Raw genomic sequence first — 18,156 nt, forward strand, 5'->3', positions numbered from 1 at the left:
TTCTGCTATAATAGATAGATAGATAGATAGATAGATAGATAGATAGATAGATAGATAGATAGATAGATAGATGCATAGATAGATGCATAGATAGAATCCTAGAGTTGGAAGGGGCCACAAAGAAGGCCATCCAGTCTAAGCCCTTTCTATCATAATAGATAAATAGATGCATAGCTGGAAAAATGGATGGATGGATGGGATAGATAGACAGACAGATAGGTCAAACATTATTTTCATTTTATTCTAGGATAGAGGCATCTTTTTTCCCCCCAACAAAGGAATAGGGGATGAAGGAAGGAGCTGGGAACCGTAGCTGAAGTCCATCCAAGCTGTACTTTATATTCTGTAATCTCTCCACAGAGAAGGCTGGGGGAATTCTGGGTATTGTAATAAAAAATACAGCTGAAAGACAGGTCTTCTTTGCAAGTCACTTTTCCAACAGCAACCTGCTGGAATATTTGAAAACCTGACAGTGGAGATCCCAGCCCAATTGCAGGCTGGATCCCTATCTCCCAGCCCTGGGGGCCTCTCTGTCAGCCTGGCGCCTGAGCATGCTATGCCTTCTGCAGGATCTAACTCTGGCAGCCAAGTTGGAAAAACAAGAGAACAACAAAAGCATCAGCCCAATCACAGCACGTTCTTAGCGATCCTGCAGCGTCCAAAACAAAAGGCAGGGATCAGGAGGAGAGGCATCTCATTCCCTAACTGAATCACCCGGGTGGCTGCAGTAGTTCCAGTGGTGGCCAAGATGGCTCAGATATCAACATAGCAGCAACTTCGCTCTGGATATTTAGTCTGGACTTTACAGCAGCCACCCAAGGCACCCAACCACTTTGGGGAGTGGCATTTGGCACCTCAGCTTTGTTTTGAGTCTTCAATTCGCTATAGATGGCCAGCACGGTGTAGCGATTTGAGCGTTGGACTCTGGAGACCAGTGCTCAATTTCCACAATGGGAAGAAGGATGGGATCTGTAGTCCAAACTATCGAGAGAGCCCTTGCTTAGGAAAGGACAAAGCTATCTACTGATAGACTTTTAATTCATTCAGCCCATTAAAGTGTTCCATCAGTAATTGGGATAATATGTCCCTTACTTACTTATTTAGGCGATCCCTCATAGTCCGAGGATGATGGTCCTCCAAGAGTGGTATCCTGGGGGTGGATCCGTAGGTGGCTGCGGAGCCCTATTCTTGATCTGCATCGTCTCCCACAGTGAGGGTATCGTTTTCCAGATGAAAGGCAGTCCTAGTCAGGGTTGGCTTGACGCCACTTCTCCACAAATGTCAACATTGACACCGAAATTCAACACTGCCTGAGCTCTGCAAGTGCAGCATTTTTCTGAATGAAGCAGAGAGTGTTTGAGGACCAGGATATCCGCAGGGATACCAAGGTGCTTGTTTATAAAGCTATTGTCCTCCCAGCCCTGCTATATGTCTGCGAGACGTGGACAATCTACAGACGTCACATGCAACTCCTGGAACAATTCCATCAGTGCTGCCTCCGGAAAATCCTGCAAATCTCTTGGGAAGACAGGCGGACAAACGTTGGTGTGCTGGAAGAAGCAAGGACCACCAGCATTGAAGCAATGGTCCTCCGCCATCAACTCCGCTGGACCGGCCACATTGTCCGGATGCCCGACCACCGTCTCCCAAAGCAGTTGCTCTACTCCGAACTCAAGAACGGAAAGCGGAATGTTGGAGGACAGGAAAAGAGATTTAAAGATGGGCTCAAAGCCAACCTTAAAGACTCTGGCATAGACACTGAGAACTAGGATCCCTGGCCCTTGAGCACTCCAGTTGACGGTCAGCTGTGACCAGCAGTGCTGCAGAATTTGAAGAGGCACGAATGGAGGGTGAAAGAGAGAAACGTGCCAAGAGGAAGGCACGTCAAGCCAATATGTCCCATTCCCTGAATGTTGTTAGACTTGAACTCCTAGCAGCCCAGGCTGCCTGGGGTGCGACACAGTGGAACTGAAGAAAGTGTTAACTTTCCTAAGTGTTAACCTATTCTGTTTCTGTAGCTCAGTAGTGCACAACCTGCAGCCCTCCAGGTGTTTGGGCCTCTTTCCTTCTTTCCTTTGCTTTTTGCTTCCATCCTTCTCTCTTTCCTTCTTCCCTTCCTTCCCTCCCTCTTTCTCTGCTTCCATCCTTTGCTCCCTCTTTCCTTCCTTCCCTTTTCTTCTTTCCTTCTCTCGTTCCTTCCTTCTCTTTTTCTCTCCTTCTTTCTTTAGTTCTTTCTTGCTCTCCTTTCTTTCCTCCCTCTTTACTTCCCTTTTTTCTGTATAGTCATTTAGCTTTCCATCATTTAGCTTTTGGGGGGTTTAAGTCCTTTCCGCTCTTTTTTTTGCGGGGGGGGGGGGGGAGGTTATGAGTGATGGTCACTCGTTGACCTGTTAGGGGTGTAGTGTCCAAATTTGGTGTCAATTCCTCCGGTGGTTTTTGAGTTATGTTAATCCCACAAACAAACATTACATGTTTATTTATATAGATTTGCTTTGGCCCTTTCTTATATGTGTTTTACCACTAAACTGTTTATTACCATGACTGGCTTCCTGGTGAGTGCTGTGAGCAAGGTGAACCCCTGCAGAGGTGCAACAGTACAATCCTGCCAACTCCAGAGACTGAACCTGTGCCCTTTGGTAGGAGCGACAATCACACTGCCTGCATGAACCAAAAGAAGAGGGGCCAGATACCCATAGTGGATCATCTTTAGACCTCCCAGCTCCATGGCGACGCAGCGGTTCAACCCCTTTGCCTGGCCTTTCCTGCGTAACCAAGACTGGAGTGTGTTTCTAGTATGCCTTTCTGCACCCTTGAACTGGGGCCATCTCTGCGCAGTTGAGCACTCACTGTTACAACCTCAGGGAACAGCCAGAAAGAGAGAAATAAAATCCATTAAAAATGACATTTATTTTGGCCTGGTTGGCACAGGGCGGGGTGCAGCTCTCCTTCCCCGAGTGTTTACTTTGAAAGCAGGCTTCTTAAAGGCACAGGGTTGTCTAAATAAATAGCAGGCATTGTTGGCTTAGCCCCTGCAAGAACTTTGATCTTGGGTGAAAAAAGAAAAAGGTTGCAAAGCCTGAGATAACATGGTAAGGCTTGGGAAGGGGGAGAGGAGGGAAGGGATGGAAAAACAGGGATGGGAGGAACAGGATGAGGGGAAGGCAAACTGGACTCTCCCACCGGCTTCTCGCTCCATCACATTTTGCTGGACTTTTGCAGGATGGTTTTACAGGATTCCTCTGGCAAAGAAATCCTTTTGGGTTCTTCAGATGTGTCCCAACAGAAGTGTTTATTCCAGCCCTGTGAAAAACACAAGGAGACAAATGCTAAAGGCAGAGCTCATCAGACCCTTGCATGCAACATTCAAGCAAAGCAGTTTAATATGTCATTGAAGGCTTTCATAACCAGAATCACTGGGTTGCTGTGAGTATTCTGGACTCTGTGGTCATGTGGGTTCATATACGGAGATGCGGTCAGGACAGTAAACAAACTCAGAAAACAGGGGAATTCCCGACAGGAAGCTATCAGGGCTACCTAACACCTCCCAACAAAGGATTCCCCCAGACAGAAACCAGTCAGGCTTTGAAGCTGCAAGGTCATTCAAGGTGGCCAATTGCAAATTCACACTTGCCTCAGACAAGAGCTCTTTCTCCCACCCTGGACATTATTCAACAGATATATAAACCTCACTTGCCTCGGTTCCAACAGACCCCTCACCCTCTGAGGATGCCTGCCATAGATGTGGGCGAAATGTCAGGAGAGAATGCTTTTGGAGCATGGCCAGACAGCTCAGGAAAACTCACAGCAACCCAGAGCAAAGTTTCTTTGAGCATGGGCAAAGTGATTCCCCATCTTTCCTGCCACACAAATGCAGCTTGCCCACACATATTTTGAAATAAGGACAATAGAAAAGCTTTCAGTCATTTCTACTTTCCAAATGCAGCCCTGTCCTTCCTTCATCATAGGACAACAACCTGCAAACAGAAACCTCTCAACAACCAAAAAAAAAAAGTTAAGACTTTGGGAACACGAAGGAGTTGGATTTGTATTTATGGGAGGAATGCCCTCAGTTTGCCCCCTTCCAAGGCTGCAAAGCTGCCATATTAGCAAAGGAATCCCCAAAGGTAACTTGTCCGAGCTGCAGACGCGTTTAACAACCAGCCGAGTCTCCATATGGCCTTTGCCACCTCCCACTCCTTGGCAGAAGGCACATCCACTGGGAGTTTCTCCTAAGCAAGACACATTTGTGTGCGGACGAGGACATGGTCGAAATTTTGATTGCAAGAGCCACTTTGATTTGACAATTTTACAAAATAGAAATAATGGTCTCTCCCTCTTTCTCTATCTATCTATATATATACACACACGCACACACTCGCTTGGGTACTCAGCATTGCCCAGATTATTTAAAAAAGTCAATTTTTAATTGTCCAAAATGCATAAGGTTGTGGGTGAACTACAACTCACATCATGCCAGGTTAACCCCGAAAAGTTCTAGGTTAACCCCGAAAAGTTCCATCACTACTTAAAGTATGTTATGTTGCTCTAAATGCCATCATTGGTGAGGTTCAGCATGTTCTCTGGCTGTAGGGTAAACTACAACCCCCACTATGGTGAGTTAGTCCCCTCAGACCCCTCCAGTAGGTTGAGTTGGTCATGGGGGTTCTGTGTGCCAAGTTTGGTACAGGTCTGTCATCGGCGGAGGTCACTGTTTCCCTGATTGTGGGTGAACTGCAACTCCCAAAAAGGAAGTTCAGTCCCCGTCACCCCCCCCCCCCAAACCCCTCTAATAATCAAATTTCAGCATATCAGGTATGTATGCCAAGTGTGGTCCAGGTCCGTCATCAGCGGAGGTCACTGTTTCCCTGGTTGTGGGTTAACTACAACTCCCAAAAAGGAAGTTCAGTCCCTGTCACCCCCCAAACCCCTGTAGTAATCAAATTTCAGCATATCAGGTATGTGTGCCAAGTATGGTCCAGATCCATCATTGTTTGGGTTCACAGTGCTCTCTGGATGTAGGTGAACTACAACTCCCCCAAATCAAGGTGAATTTTCCCCAAAGTCCTCCAGTATTTTTTGCTGGTCATGGGAGCCAAGTCTGGTCCAGTTCCATCTTTGGTGGAGTTCAGAGTGCTCATTGATTGCAGGTGAACTATAAATTCCAGTAGCTACCCCTCCAAAATTTCCAGGTCAATTCCCCTCAAAATCCATGAGTATTTAAATTTGGGCATATCACGTATGCATGCCATATTTGGTCCAGATCCATCACTGTTTGGGTTCATTGTGCTCTGGATGTAGATGAACTAAAAGTCCTATAAATCCCTCCAAAGTCCTCCAGTATGTTTTGTTGGTCATGGGGGTTCTGTGTGCTAAGTTAGTTCCAGGTCCATCGTTGGTGGAGTTCAGAGTTCTCTTAGATTGCAAGTGAACTATAAATACCAGTACCCACAACTCCTATAAATCATGGAGAATTCTCCCCAAATCTCTCTAGTATGTTCAGTTGCTGATCAGTTCTTCTGTTTGCTATGTGTCATAGAAAATAATACGAAAGGGTTACGGGAGAGGAAGAGGGTGGGGGTCATGCAAATTCCATGCCAATCCCAGAAACACTGGGATGTCTGTGGTGGAGGAAACACATACAATCTAGGATGGAATTGTCCCCATAGGAAAGCCTTCACTTGGTTGGTGGGCAGTATGGTGTTTATGGAGGACATTGGCAGGGCTCTTGGACATGTTCATGGTCCTCACTATAACCTGCAATGTCATTGGAGGGAGGGTCCTTGGTGTTTCTTGCCTGTTGGGAGCTATAGCTGTTTGTGGAGGCAGGAGCTTGTCTGTGTAAGCCAGGGGTCCTCAAACTAAGGCCCGGGGGCCAGATACGGCCCTCCAAGGTCATTTATCCGGCCCTTCCTCAGGGTTAGCCTAAGTCTGAAATGACTTGAAAGCACACAACAACAACAACAACAATCCTATATTATCAGCCAAAAGCAGGCCCATGCTTCCCATTTAAATACTAATATTTATTTATTTATTATTTACAGTATTTATATTCACCCCGAAGGGGACTCAGGGCGGATCACAATGTACATATACACGGCAAACATTCAATGCCGTTTTTGACATAAGAGACATGTTCTGTCGCGCACTGGGCCTGTAAAGAATTTCCTTTAGAACAGGACGTGCAACCTTTGCCCAGTAGGAAGCCAGGGGGCCCAAAGAGAAGCTCTTAGAAATTTTCCACCACAAACAGTCTTTAGAGGGCTTGTGAAATATAACAAAGTCTTTTATTGAGGAACAATCAAACAAAAACTTTTCTTGTCTTCAAAAGGTTAAACAAATGCTTCCAGGCTTTTGTGCAACTGGTGGCTACTAACTGTTACTTACTTTAAAGGAAAATCCCTTTCTAACTTCTCCCAGACTGACTGTGAACCTAAACTTAACTGATGTGGGCTCCACTACCGGGTTGAACTGCGTTTCAAAGCACCGAGTGGACCTACCAGCAAGGCCTGTAGTCTCTTCAGCTGGTTCTTTGATATTCAAAGCTGTTTTTCCCTCCGAAATTCCTCTGGGCTGTTTCCCTGGGAATCTTTGGATGCTCTTAAGACTGTTTCCCCCTGGAAAGTCTTAAGGGTTGAAGCTTTTGCACAGGAGAAGCCTGTACACATCCTGTACATTAGCTATCCTTGCTGAAACTGACCAAAATGGTTCCTATCCCTCTCAGAGCCTGAACAGGGGGCGGAACCAAAGCTTAATGATGATGGACAGGTGGCCTGCCCTATAACTGCAAGCTTTAACAGGAAGCCACCCTTCTGCAGAATCCCAAGCCTTGGATTGCAAGCAAACATTCAATACAAAGCAAATAAAGCTGGAGCTTCTGGTACGGCTGTACCAGCACAAGACATACAGACAGACAGAGGCCATTTAGCAGTCCTTCCATTTCGGATGCTTGAGGTTGCTCGATTCGGCCACAGGTTTATATTTAATAAATTCAAAAATTTTACCAAATATAAACTTATTGTATATTTTAACACATATATAATAAGTTTATATTTGTTAAAATCGTTCTTCATTTTAATTATTGTATTGTTTTTAAGTATTTTTTGCAATACAAATAAGATATGTGCAGTGTGCAGAGGAATTCATGTTTTTTTAAAATTATAATCCAGCCCAAGAACAGTTTGAGGAACCGTGACCTGGCCCTCTGTTTAAACAGTTTGAGGACGTCTGGTGTAAGCAGACACTCCAGCCACATGCACACATATATATTTTCACTTTTATTTTGTGAATGGGGGAACGGTATTAAAGTTGTTTGGCTTCTCTGCTATATGCTGGTAGCAGAAAAGCTGTTGTTGTTGTTGTTTTTACTGTTGTATTTGGGCTCGGCCTCTTGTAAGCCGCACTGAGTCCTCCGGGAGATGGTAGCAGGGTACAAATAAAGGATTATTATTATTATTATTATTATTATTATTATTATTATTCTATTCTGTCATTCCAGCCCCATACGACTGACATCCCCCAAGCAGCAGTTGCATCCTCCAACTGTCCAGCTCTGGCTGATTGGATTAAAAGGGAGCCCAGCCATCAGAACAGGAAGAGAAGTCAACTCATTAAATCTGTGTTACTAATTAGCTGGGCAATCAGAGCTCTGACTCCAGTTGATGTCAGCCCTCTAATGGTTCCAGTTTCCTGTCTGCATCCCTCTAGGTCTTTCTAGGTTAGTGTTCCTCAACCTTCCTAATGCCGGGATGCCTTAATACAGTTCCTCATGTGGTGGTGACCCCCAACCATAACATTATTTTTGTTGCTACTTCGAAACTGTACTTTTGCTACTGTCATGAATCGTATAGTAATTTTCCGGTATGCAGGATGTATTTTCATTCACTAGACCAGATTTGGCACAAAAACCTAATATGCCCAGTAATATGAAAACTGGTGGAGTTGGGGTTGATTTTGTCATTTGGGAATTGTAGTTGCAGGGATTTATAGTACTCCTACAATCAAAGAGCATTCTGAATTCCACCAATGATGGAATTGAACCAAACTTGGCACACAAAACTCCAACAACCAACAGAAAATACTGGAAGAATTGGGTGGGAACTGACCTTGAGTTTGCGAGTTGTAGTTTAGTTATATCCAGGAAGCATTGTGCAGTCAAACAATGATGGAGCTGGACCAAAGTTGGCATGAGTACTCAATATGCCCAAATGTGAACACTGCTGGAGTTTGGGGGAAATAGACCTTGACATTTGGGAATTGTAGTTGCTGGGATTTATAGTTCACCTGTTAGAGACCCTAAATTGGGTCTTCTTAGGTCCACATCATGGGAACACGAAAGGGGGGAGACAGTCCCAAAAAAAGATCAAAAAACAAGGTTTATTTTAGTTTCTTCATGAAGAAGACGGACAGCCTGGCAGCATACGCAGATGCTACCCTTCAAGTGACTGCCGCCTCCCCTTATTTATTTATTTATTTATTTACTTTGCTTATATACCGCTGTTCTCAGCCCAGGGGCGTCTCACAGCAGTTTACAACATAGGAACAACAAAATTCAAGACATAGTATAAAAACAATTCTGGCCCCAGAGTGGCCGTTGGTGTTGGGGGAGGGGCGCTGATGTCACAGGGGACAAGATGTCAACGTCCTCCTGGCTCCCCTTCTTTATTCTGGCCCCAGAGTGGCCGTTGGTGTTGGGGGAGGGGCGCTGATGTCACAGGGGACAAGATGGCAACGTCCTCCTGGCTCCCCTTCTTTATTCTGGCCCCAGAGTGGCCGTTGGTGTTGGGGGAGGGGCGCTGATGTCACAGGGGACAAGATGGCAACGTCCTCCTGGCTCCCCTTCTTTATTCTGGCCCCAGAGTGGCCGTTGGTGTTGGGGGAGGGGCGCTGATGTCACAGGGGACAAGATGGCAACGTCCTCCTGGCTCCCCTTCTTTATTCTGGCCCCAGAGTGGCCGTTGGTGTTGGGGGAGGGGCGCTGATGTCACAGGGGACAAGATGGCTTTTAACCACCGATATATAAAGTAAAGAACATTTTTTTGTCATGGAAAGTACTCTCTTTCCAGCCCCCTCCCTTGACCTTTTGATGGAAAGTACCTTCTTGTACCTGCAGACTGTGCTTAACCACAACATTTGAACTTAACCACAACACAACTACCGACCTCTACATGTCACATCTTGTTTCTTAAAAACATTTTCTTCCGTGTTGCTCTTTTTCTACAGAGAAAGGGTATACAGAGAAAGAGAAATATTCTTTTGCTGTTAATTTCATTCAAAGCCCCTTGCTTAGCATTTGCAAATTTCACTCAAAGACCCTTTCACACCTACAATCAAGAGCATTCTGAACCTTACCAACAATAGACTAAGGCCAAACTTCCCACACATAACCCCCTGGCCTTGAAGGGGCTCGCTGGCATGAGCCTCCCTCCAGCCTTGCATGCTCTCCCTCATCTCCCTCACCTGCACATGTGCACCATGCTGCCATGTGCCGAGCACACCTGCTCTCCCCTCCCCTCTTGGAGTCTCAGAAACAACCCTCCCCTTGGCTGAGAGGCCAGCCAATCACAGCTGAAGAGAGTTTTTGGTGGGACGATTCGCTGTCTGTTTCCAAAAAGGAAGAGAAGGACAGGCGGAGAGATCTTCAGCCTTCTCTGACAAATAGGTTCCTAAGACCATCAGAAATATGTGTTTTCTGATGGTCTTTGGTGACCCCTCTGAAACCTCCCTTCCTGGGGTCCTGACCTCCAGGCTGAGAAACACTGTCTAGGCCTTTCCTATAAAATTTGAGTAAACAGCCCACTAGTATAAGCTTCTGTGTGCCCTGTTTATTGAGTAATGGGATATGGAGAGTAACAACAGCAGTGCTATTCCAGTTTGAATAAAAAGACGTCAGCTTCGGTCTCCCAACTGGACCTATTGGGTGGCATCCTTCTGTCACTTGCTGGCTAGAGTGGTGGGTCCCTCTAGCCACGGGGTGCAGGGAGGAAGGGTAGTGCTTGCCTTGATGAGCTCTCTGGCTGCTACGGCTCCCAAATTCCCTTCACAAAAGCAGCTTATCCCCTGTGAGGCCCTTTTCCGGCAAAGCTAGCTGGTTAACCCCTTCTCACTCATTCTCCCTGCTGCAGTCAGCACATTTTTGGCTACACAGAGGTTTAGCACTAGACCAGGCATGCACTCGATCTGTAGTGGCGTAGGGTTACAAAAGGTGAAAACAGACGAGGACTCCTGTGCACTCAATATTGATATTTGTTGCTGTTGTGTGCCTTCCAGTTGTTACTGACCTGTTGCAACCTGAAAGCAAACCTATCACGGAGTTGTTGAGAGTTTTAAAGGCTGTCTAGCCATGTTCCAGAAGCATTCTCTCCTGACATTTTGCTCACAACTATGGCAGGCACCCTCAGAGGTTGTGAGGTCTGTTGGAAACTAGGAAAATGGGGTTTATATATCTGTGGAAGGCTCAGGGCAGGAGAAAGAACTCTAGTCTGTTGGAGGCAAGTGTAAATGTTGCAATTAATCACCTTGATTAGCATTGCAAACCTGGGGCACAACCTGGGGATCACAACCAGACACAGTGAAGACATCTGATCTTGCGCTATGCTACTGTGCTGCTGAGTATGCATGCCCAGTGCGGAACACATCTCACCACACTAAAACAGTGGATGTGGCTCTTAATGAGACATGCTGCATTATCACGGGGTGTCTGCGCCCTACACCACTGGAGAAACTACACTGTCTAGCCAGTATTGCACCACCTGACATCCGCTGGGAAGTAGCAGCCAATAGTGAAAGGACCAAGGCAGCGACATATCCAGCTCAACCTTTGTTTGGGTATCAGCCAGCATGTCAACGACTTAAATCAAGAAATAGTTTTCTAAGTTCTACAGAGACACTCGCTGGAACACCTCAGCAAGCGAAAGTGTGGAGAAGAGTAAACTACAGACCACCTGCTGCATTGCAACCTCAGCCCTGCCACAGGCACAATGGAGGATCTTTTTGCAGGCAGGAATCAGCTAGGCCTCGAAGCTGCAAAGCCATTCAATGCTAATCAAGGTGGCCAATTGCAGCATTCACACTTGCCTCCAAAAGACAAGAGTTCTTTCTCCATGAAAATAAACAAAATCTTGCTTTTTGGGTGGCAACCTATGCTGGACTCAGCGCTAACACTTGATGCGCAGGTGTCGGCGATGGCCGGCAGGGCCTTCGCACAACTAAAACTCGTGCGCCAGCTGTGACCATACCTCGTGAAGTCTGACTTGACCATGGTGGTCCATGCCTTAGTTACCTCTAGACTGGATTACTGTAATGCTCTCTACGTGGGGCTACTCTTGAAGACGGCCCAGAAACTACAACTTGTCCAATGCTTGGCAGCCAGATTAATAACCGGGGCTAATTATAGGGAATGCTCGATTCCCATGTTTAAGGAGCTCCACTGGCTGCCATTTATTTTCCGATCCCAATTCAAGGTACAGGTCATCACCTATAAAGCCCTAAACAGTTTGGGACCCACCTACCTTCGTGACTGCATCTCCCCCCATGTACCAACCCAGGCCCTTCAATCTTCGGGAGAGGTCCTCCTTTTACCCCTACCAATCTCACAAGCTCGTCTTGTGGGTACAAGGGAGAGAGCCTTCTCCTCTGTGGCTCCCCGACTTTGGAATCTTTTACCTGCTGAGATTAAGAAAGCTCCTTCACTAGAAATGTTAAAAAAGAACCTTAAAACCTGGCTCTTCCGCTGCGCCTTTGGTGAGTAGGTGCACACCATGACATTTTGCACCCCCCAACGTTTTCTGCTACTAGATCGCGCACCCTCCAAATGGGAAGTTTAGTCCAACAACTCTGTGTTTTTATGAATTCCCCGTAAATGCCCTGCTCCTATTTTACCTCATTACAGTCTTTTAATTGTTTTATCCTGTATATGCGGCCCGCCCATTGTTATCGTTACTGTGATTGTCTTTATTAGAATGTTATTTTATGATTGCCTTTTTTTTTCTCTTTTTCTTCCTTCTCTTATGTAATTCTGATGATGTTATAGTTGTTTGTTGTTTATGTTTTGATTTTATTGCTGTATTATGTTGTCCGGGCTTGGCCCCATGTAAGCCGCTCGGAGTCCCCATCGGGGAGATGGTGGTGGGGTATAAATAAAGATGATGATGATGATGATTATTATTATTATTTTGCTACCAGTATTTAAAAACATTTCTTTCAGTCCTGCTATCTGGCAGGAAGGGTGAGTTCTTGGAGCTGATCAGGAACTTTTGGAGTGATGGCTTGGCCGCCTTTCGCTTTGGGGGCAGGGCATTGTGCCAGGCCTGGCTCTGGTCAGCCTGATCCCTTTTCCAACTTCTTGTCCTGCCTTCTGTCAGCCATGGGCTTCCTGCCAACAGCAGGGCCAAGCATATAATATGTGATTAGCCACAGACAGCTGGAAACAGAGCCACAGTTGCCAGGTTCTCATTTCTTGCAGGGCTGACTCAAAACAATGGTGACTTGTACTGACAGGTGGATGGGCACAGGTAGATGCACACTCCCACAATGGATACATGTGCAAAAAAAGTTCAGTAAAGTGTGCCTGTTGTTTCCTGCTTTGGAAAGTAGGTCCCAAGGTCCCACAGAAGCTACTTACCTGCAGGGAGGGTGGTCTGCAGCCAGCCCCGGGTCAGAAGCCCCTGCCATTTGATGTAGGTGCGGGCTGCCAGGTCCTTGAGCTGCGTCCGGTACATGAGGCGGGAGTCCTCTCGGATGGTGGCACTGATGTGTTGCTGCAGCTGGATGCAGAGCTGAGAGAGGGTCCTCTGTGGAAAGGAGCGAGTGGGAATAGCATGGGGTCATAGATGAAGTAAGAGAGGCAAGTGAAGACAAGGAGAAGTTGCTTGAAGTGGAGCCTAAACTTTAGGGGAGGCATCCACCCCTACGTCCCACCTCGTAATCTAAGGTCATCTGGGGAGGCCCTGCTCTCGCTCCCGTCAACAGCACAATGCGCCTGGCGGGGACGAGAGACAGGGCCTTCTCAGCTGTGGCCCCCCGCCTATGGAACACACTCCCAAATGAGGTAGGATCCACTCCCTCCCTCCTGGCCAACTGGGTTAACTCCGGTTCTGGATCAGCTTACAGGTCTGGATCGATAGCAAATCCTAGTCATCTGCTGGTTCTTCAGTGACTACCGGGCCCATAACCTTTTGTCAGAGTATTGAATCTTTGCTAGCGGAAGGATTGCTAGATCAGCAGACACTGTGTTCAGAAATCAGGATTCTGCAAGCTTTCAGTTACAACAGAAATCTAAGTTTACTAAGTACATCTATACACGTCTATTCACAGCAAGCAACAGACAGGAACTACCAGGCACAAACAACAGTCTCTGAACATCTGCTTATCTGACTTCTGACTGAGACCAGATCCTCCCTCTTCTTCCCAGCCAGAGAACACGTTATCTGATTTCTGTCAAGGTTACAGTTTCACAGCCTCAGCACTGTGTTTTCTTATACACAATAGAGCAGAATAGAATCCATCTTGAAATACATCTTAATTCATCTTGAATTACATAGAAACACATTGAAAAACACACATGCATAACCAAATAATCCTGACAAATTAAAATCATGGCTTTGGAACCAGTCCTTCGGGCAGTAGAAGTAAATGTATGCAGCATTTCAGCAAGACAATGACTTGAATGGCGATTCAACAGATGAGACTGTTTTATTGTTTTAATGGATGTATTTTTAAATTTAATTTATGTCAAATTGTAGTGTATAATTGTAATTGTTTGTACTGGCATTGAATTTTTGCCATTACTTATGTGTAAACTGCTTTGAGTCCCCCTCGGAGTGAGAAAAGCGGTATACAAATACTGTAAATAAATAAATAAATAAATAAATAAATCCTCAATAGGAATTTGCTGGGTCCTCCAGTGAGGTGCTCTGGTAAAGCCCTGAGGAAGCTCTCCACGGCATCACCTAGGGGACATGGAAAATTCCTGCTGTGAACCTATTTGCCAAATGCGGGTAGGTGACACACAGACACCTGTTTCAGGGGTCGGACTGTAATAATATTGTCCCATTTCAAGCAAGGGAGCCCTCGGTGGCACAATGGGTTAAGCCCTTTGTGCCACCGAGTGTCGCAGGTTCAAATCCAGGGAGAGTATGGATGAGCTCCCACTGTCAGCTCCAGCTCCCCATGTGGGGACATGAGAGAAGCCTCCCACAAGAATGTTTTACACATCAAAACATCCAGGCATCCCCTGGGCAACGTCCTTGCAGACTACCAATTCTCTCATACCAGAAGTGACTTGCGGTTTCTCAAGTTGCTCCTGACACACAAAAAAAATTCAAGCAAGGAGCAAAGGCAGCCATCAAGAGACATGGAGAAATTCACAGATGCATCAACAGTACCTTAGGTTGAAAAGGGGCATGAAGATGATTATTATTAGGTACACAACGAGATTAGTACATAGCAAACAAGATCACTCTGCTGGCTGTTGTATTAGATCACACGTCAGATCCTTCCCAAGTGTCTAGGACTGCGTGATGTATCAGCAAATCATGCATGCAGATCCCAGTAGGGTGGACTTTTGCAGCTGACAGATGGCAGTTTTGTCAGCGCCAATTGTGTTTAAGTGCAGGCCAAGGTCTTTAGGCACTGTACCCAATCTGCCAATCACCACAAGGACCATCTTTACTGGCTTGTTGTTGTTATTATCATTATTATTTGATGCACAACAAGATTAGTATACAGCATACAAGATCACTCTGCTGGCTTTTGTATTTAGTCACATGCTGGACACTTCCCAAGTGTCTAAGACAGTGTGATGTATCGGCGAATAATAAATGCAGATCCGAGTCAGGTGGCCTTTTGCAGCTGTCAGATGGTGATTTTGTCAGCGCTGATTGTTTTTAAGTGCAAGTCAAGGTCTTTAGGCACTGCACCCAGTGTGCCAATCACCACTGGGACCAGCTTGACTGGCTTGTGCCAGAGTCTTTGCAGTTCGATCTTTAAATCCTCATATCATGTCAGCTTTTCCAATTGCTTCTCATCATTTAAAAATATTCACTTACACTTGAAGCTCAGGCGTCGGCGGTGGCTGGGAGAGCCTCTGCACAATTAAGACTCGTGCGCCAGCTGCGACCGTACCTCATGAAGTTGGATCTGGCCAGGGTGATCCATGCCTTAGTGACCTCCAGATTGGATTACTGTAATGCACTCTACGTGGGGCCACCCTCCCACCTCCTTCGCAGGCACGATTAGTGGGGACGAGGGAGAAGACCTTCTCGGTGGTGGCCCCCCGACTCTGGAATTCACTCCCCAAGGACATCAGACATGCCCCAATGCTGGCAGTCTTTAGGAGGGGCCTGAAAACATGGTTGTTCCAGTGTGCCTTCCCAGAATAAGGAAAACTCTTAGCAATATGTCCTCAAATGCACTTTAACATTGATTTAGGATTGTCTGCGCACCCTCATCTTTCTTTGAAAACACTTTCCTAGTTATACCTTACCTTGTTCATGCCCAGTATTATTTTTAAATATTTTAAAATTTTAATTATTACATTTGGCCCAGCCATAGGTTTTAAATGCTTGTATGTTATTGTTATTATTTATTGTGTATTTTTTGTTTATGATATTTATTTTAACTGTCTTGTATTTATTATTTGTTATTGCCTTCATTTATTGATGCACTGCGGGCAGGGGCACCTCAACCCATTACGCAAAGTAAGCATTTGCAGTATAGTTGATTTTGCCCAGTGGCACTCTTGAGGTACTGTTGGGGGAAAATAGACCTTGATATATGCGAGTTACTGGGATATATAGAAGGAGGCGGCCCTAGGTAATTTTCAACGGTAAGCAAACAGTATTTCGCCCCCCCCCCCCAAAACCAATCACTGATATATATTTTCCGTTCGTCGTGGGAATTCTGTGTGCCATATTTGGTTCAGTTCCATCATTGGTGGAGTTCAAAATGCTCTTTCATTTTAGGTGAACTATACATCCCAGTAACTACAACTCGCATATGTCAAGGTCTATTTCCCCCCAAGAGCGCCCCTGGGCAACATCAACTATACTGCAAATGCTTACTTTGCATAATGGGTTATTATTATTATTATTATTATTATTATTATTTCTGCTGTCACCTGGGATTGCAACATCAATGATCCACACTTGTTTTTTCCCCCTCAATTGTGAGGTCAGGAGTATTTTTTCACCCAGTCCATGTTGCTGAAGTTGAGGATGACTTTCTTTTTGTGAGTAGACGAGCAGGGTACAGGGAGCATACTACTCCTCTGTTGCGCCAGCTCCACTGGCTGCCAATTAGCTTCCGAGCATAATTCAAAGTGCTGGTGTTAACCTATAAAGCCCTAAACGACTCCAGCCCAGTTTACCTGTCCGAACGTATTCTCCCCTATGAACCATCTAGGTTGTTAAGATCGTCTGGAGGGGCCCTGCTCTCGGTCCCACCGGCCTCTCAGGCGCGCCTGGTGGGGACGAGGGACAGGGCCTTCTCGGTGGTGGCCCCTCGACTCTGGAATTCACTCCCCAAGGACATCAGATATGCCCCCTCCATTCTGTTGTTCAGAAAACGGGTGAAAACCTGGCTATGAGGTTTGGCTTTCGATGAGTGAATCAATATTTCTGTGATCGGATAGATGACGATGAATGATGGACAACGAATTCACTATGACGACTGACCATTGTTATTATATGATTGCATTTTGCTATTATAACGTTTTAATTGAATATGTTATATGATGTTTTTAATAATTGTTTTGTGATTTTATTGTTGGAAACCGGCCCGAGTCCCCCGATAGAGGGGAGAAGACCGGTATACAAAATTGCTAAATAAATAATAAATAATAGACTCAGGCAAAGAAGGCATTAAGTAGCCCTGACTTTTTCCTATCCCCTGTCATCTTCTCCTCGAAGATATATCAGGGAAGCACCATAGTTAACTCCGTACTGTGAAAGTTTATAATCTGTTAGTCTTTTAAGAAGACTACTTTCTCAGCCATGAATTTCACACAGCTGCCACTTTCAAAATTAAATGTTATACTTATCTTTTTCCAGGGCATGTTCTGCCAGGAAATTGCGCAAGTCCCGCTGAAATTCATGGGAGATGTGCAAAAAGGCTGTATGTAACCTCCTCCTGCTCATTTCAAGCAGGAACACTTCTCAGCAGGCAGGGCCCTTGGGAGGGAATTTTTAGCTTTCATTTCTAACCATATGCCATGCCGTTGGTCTGGGACAAATTAGGCCCGGGAGTGGGAACTTTCAGTTCTTTGCATGTTGTCAAATGGATCGAAGTGGGCAAGTGCTGTGAACAAGGGCATCTTTCAAGGCTGTGAACAAGGGCATCTTTCAAGACTGTGTCATATGTGAGGCAGACCAGCAAGCACCCCACATTTCACACTCTACAGCAGTTCATATACAGAAGCATCCAGCCTCTGAAAGAGAGCCATACTGACAAGTTGTTTTCAGCAGCGTTAGTCAGTTTCATTGAGCCCCGGTGACGCAGCGGTTTAAACCACTGAGCTGTTGAACTTGTCGACTGAAAGGCCACATGACCTTGGAGGTATCTAGAGACAATGCTGGCTCTTCAGCTTAAAAATGGAGATGAGTACCACCCCCCTCGAGTCAGACTCGACTAAACGTAATGTCAAGTCCCCAGGGCCAGATCAACTACACCCAAGAGTATTGAAGGAACTAGCAGAAGTCATTTCAGAACCTTTGGCAACCATCTTTGAGAGTTCTTGGAGAACAGGAGAAGGTCCAGCAGATTGGAGGAGGACCAATGTGGTCCCAATCTTCAAGAAGGGAAAAAAGGATGACCCAAACAATTACCGTCCGGTCAGCCTCACGTCGATACCAGGCAAGATTCTGGAAAAGATTGTTAAGGAAGTGGCCTGCAAACACTTAGAAACAAATGCGCTCACTGCTAATAGTCAACATGGATTTATCAGAAACAAGTCATGCCAGACTAATCTGATCTCTTTTTTCGATAGAGTTACAAGCTCTACAATGCCGTGGATGTAGCATATCTGGATTTCAGTAAGGCCTTCGACAAGATCCCAGAGGAGGGCGACTAAAATGATCAAGGGTCTGGAGAAGAAGCCCTATGAGGAGCGGCTTAAGGAGCTAGGCATGTTTAGCCTGAAGAAGAGAAGGATTTATTTATTTA

General features: G+C 45.8%; 1 protein-coding gene across 1 annotated transcript in view; it reads right to left on the minus strand.

The window, feature by feature from the left end:
* Positions 1-2,888: 2,888 nt before the first annotated feature.
* Positions 2,889-18,156, minus strand: part of FAM178B (family with sequence similarity 178 member B) — a 219,152-nt gene continuing 203,884 nt past the window's right edge. The window contains exons 10-11 of the mRNA XM_067470607.1: positions 12,620-12,788; positions 2,889-3,300 (exon numbers count right to left, since the gene is read on the minus strand). Of these exons, the coding sequence (XP_067326708.1) occupies positions 3,290-3,300; positions 12,620-12,788 (180 nt within the window). The 3' untranslated portion in view covers positions 2,889-3,289. The remainder of the gene's footprint in view (positions 3,301-12,619; positions 12,789-18,156) is intronic.

The sequence above is a fragment of the Anolis sagrei genome, chromosome 7 (genome assembly GCF_037176765.1).
Source record: "Anolis sagrei isolate rAnoSag1 chromosome 7, rAnoSag1.mat, whole genome shotgun sequence".
NCBI lineage: Eukaryota > Metazoa > Chordata > Lepidosauria > Squamata > Dactyloidae > Anolis > Anolis sagrei.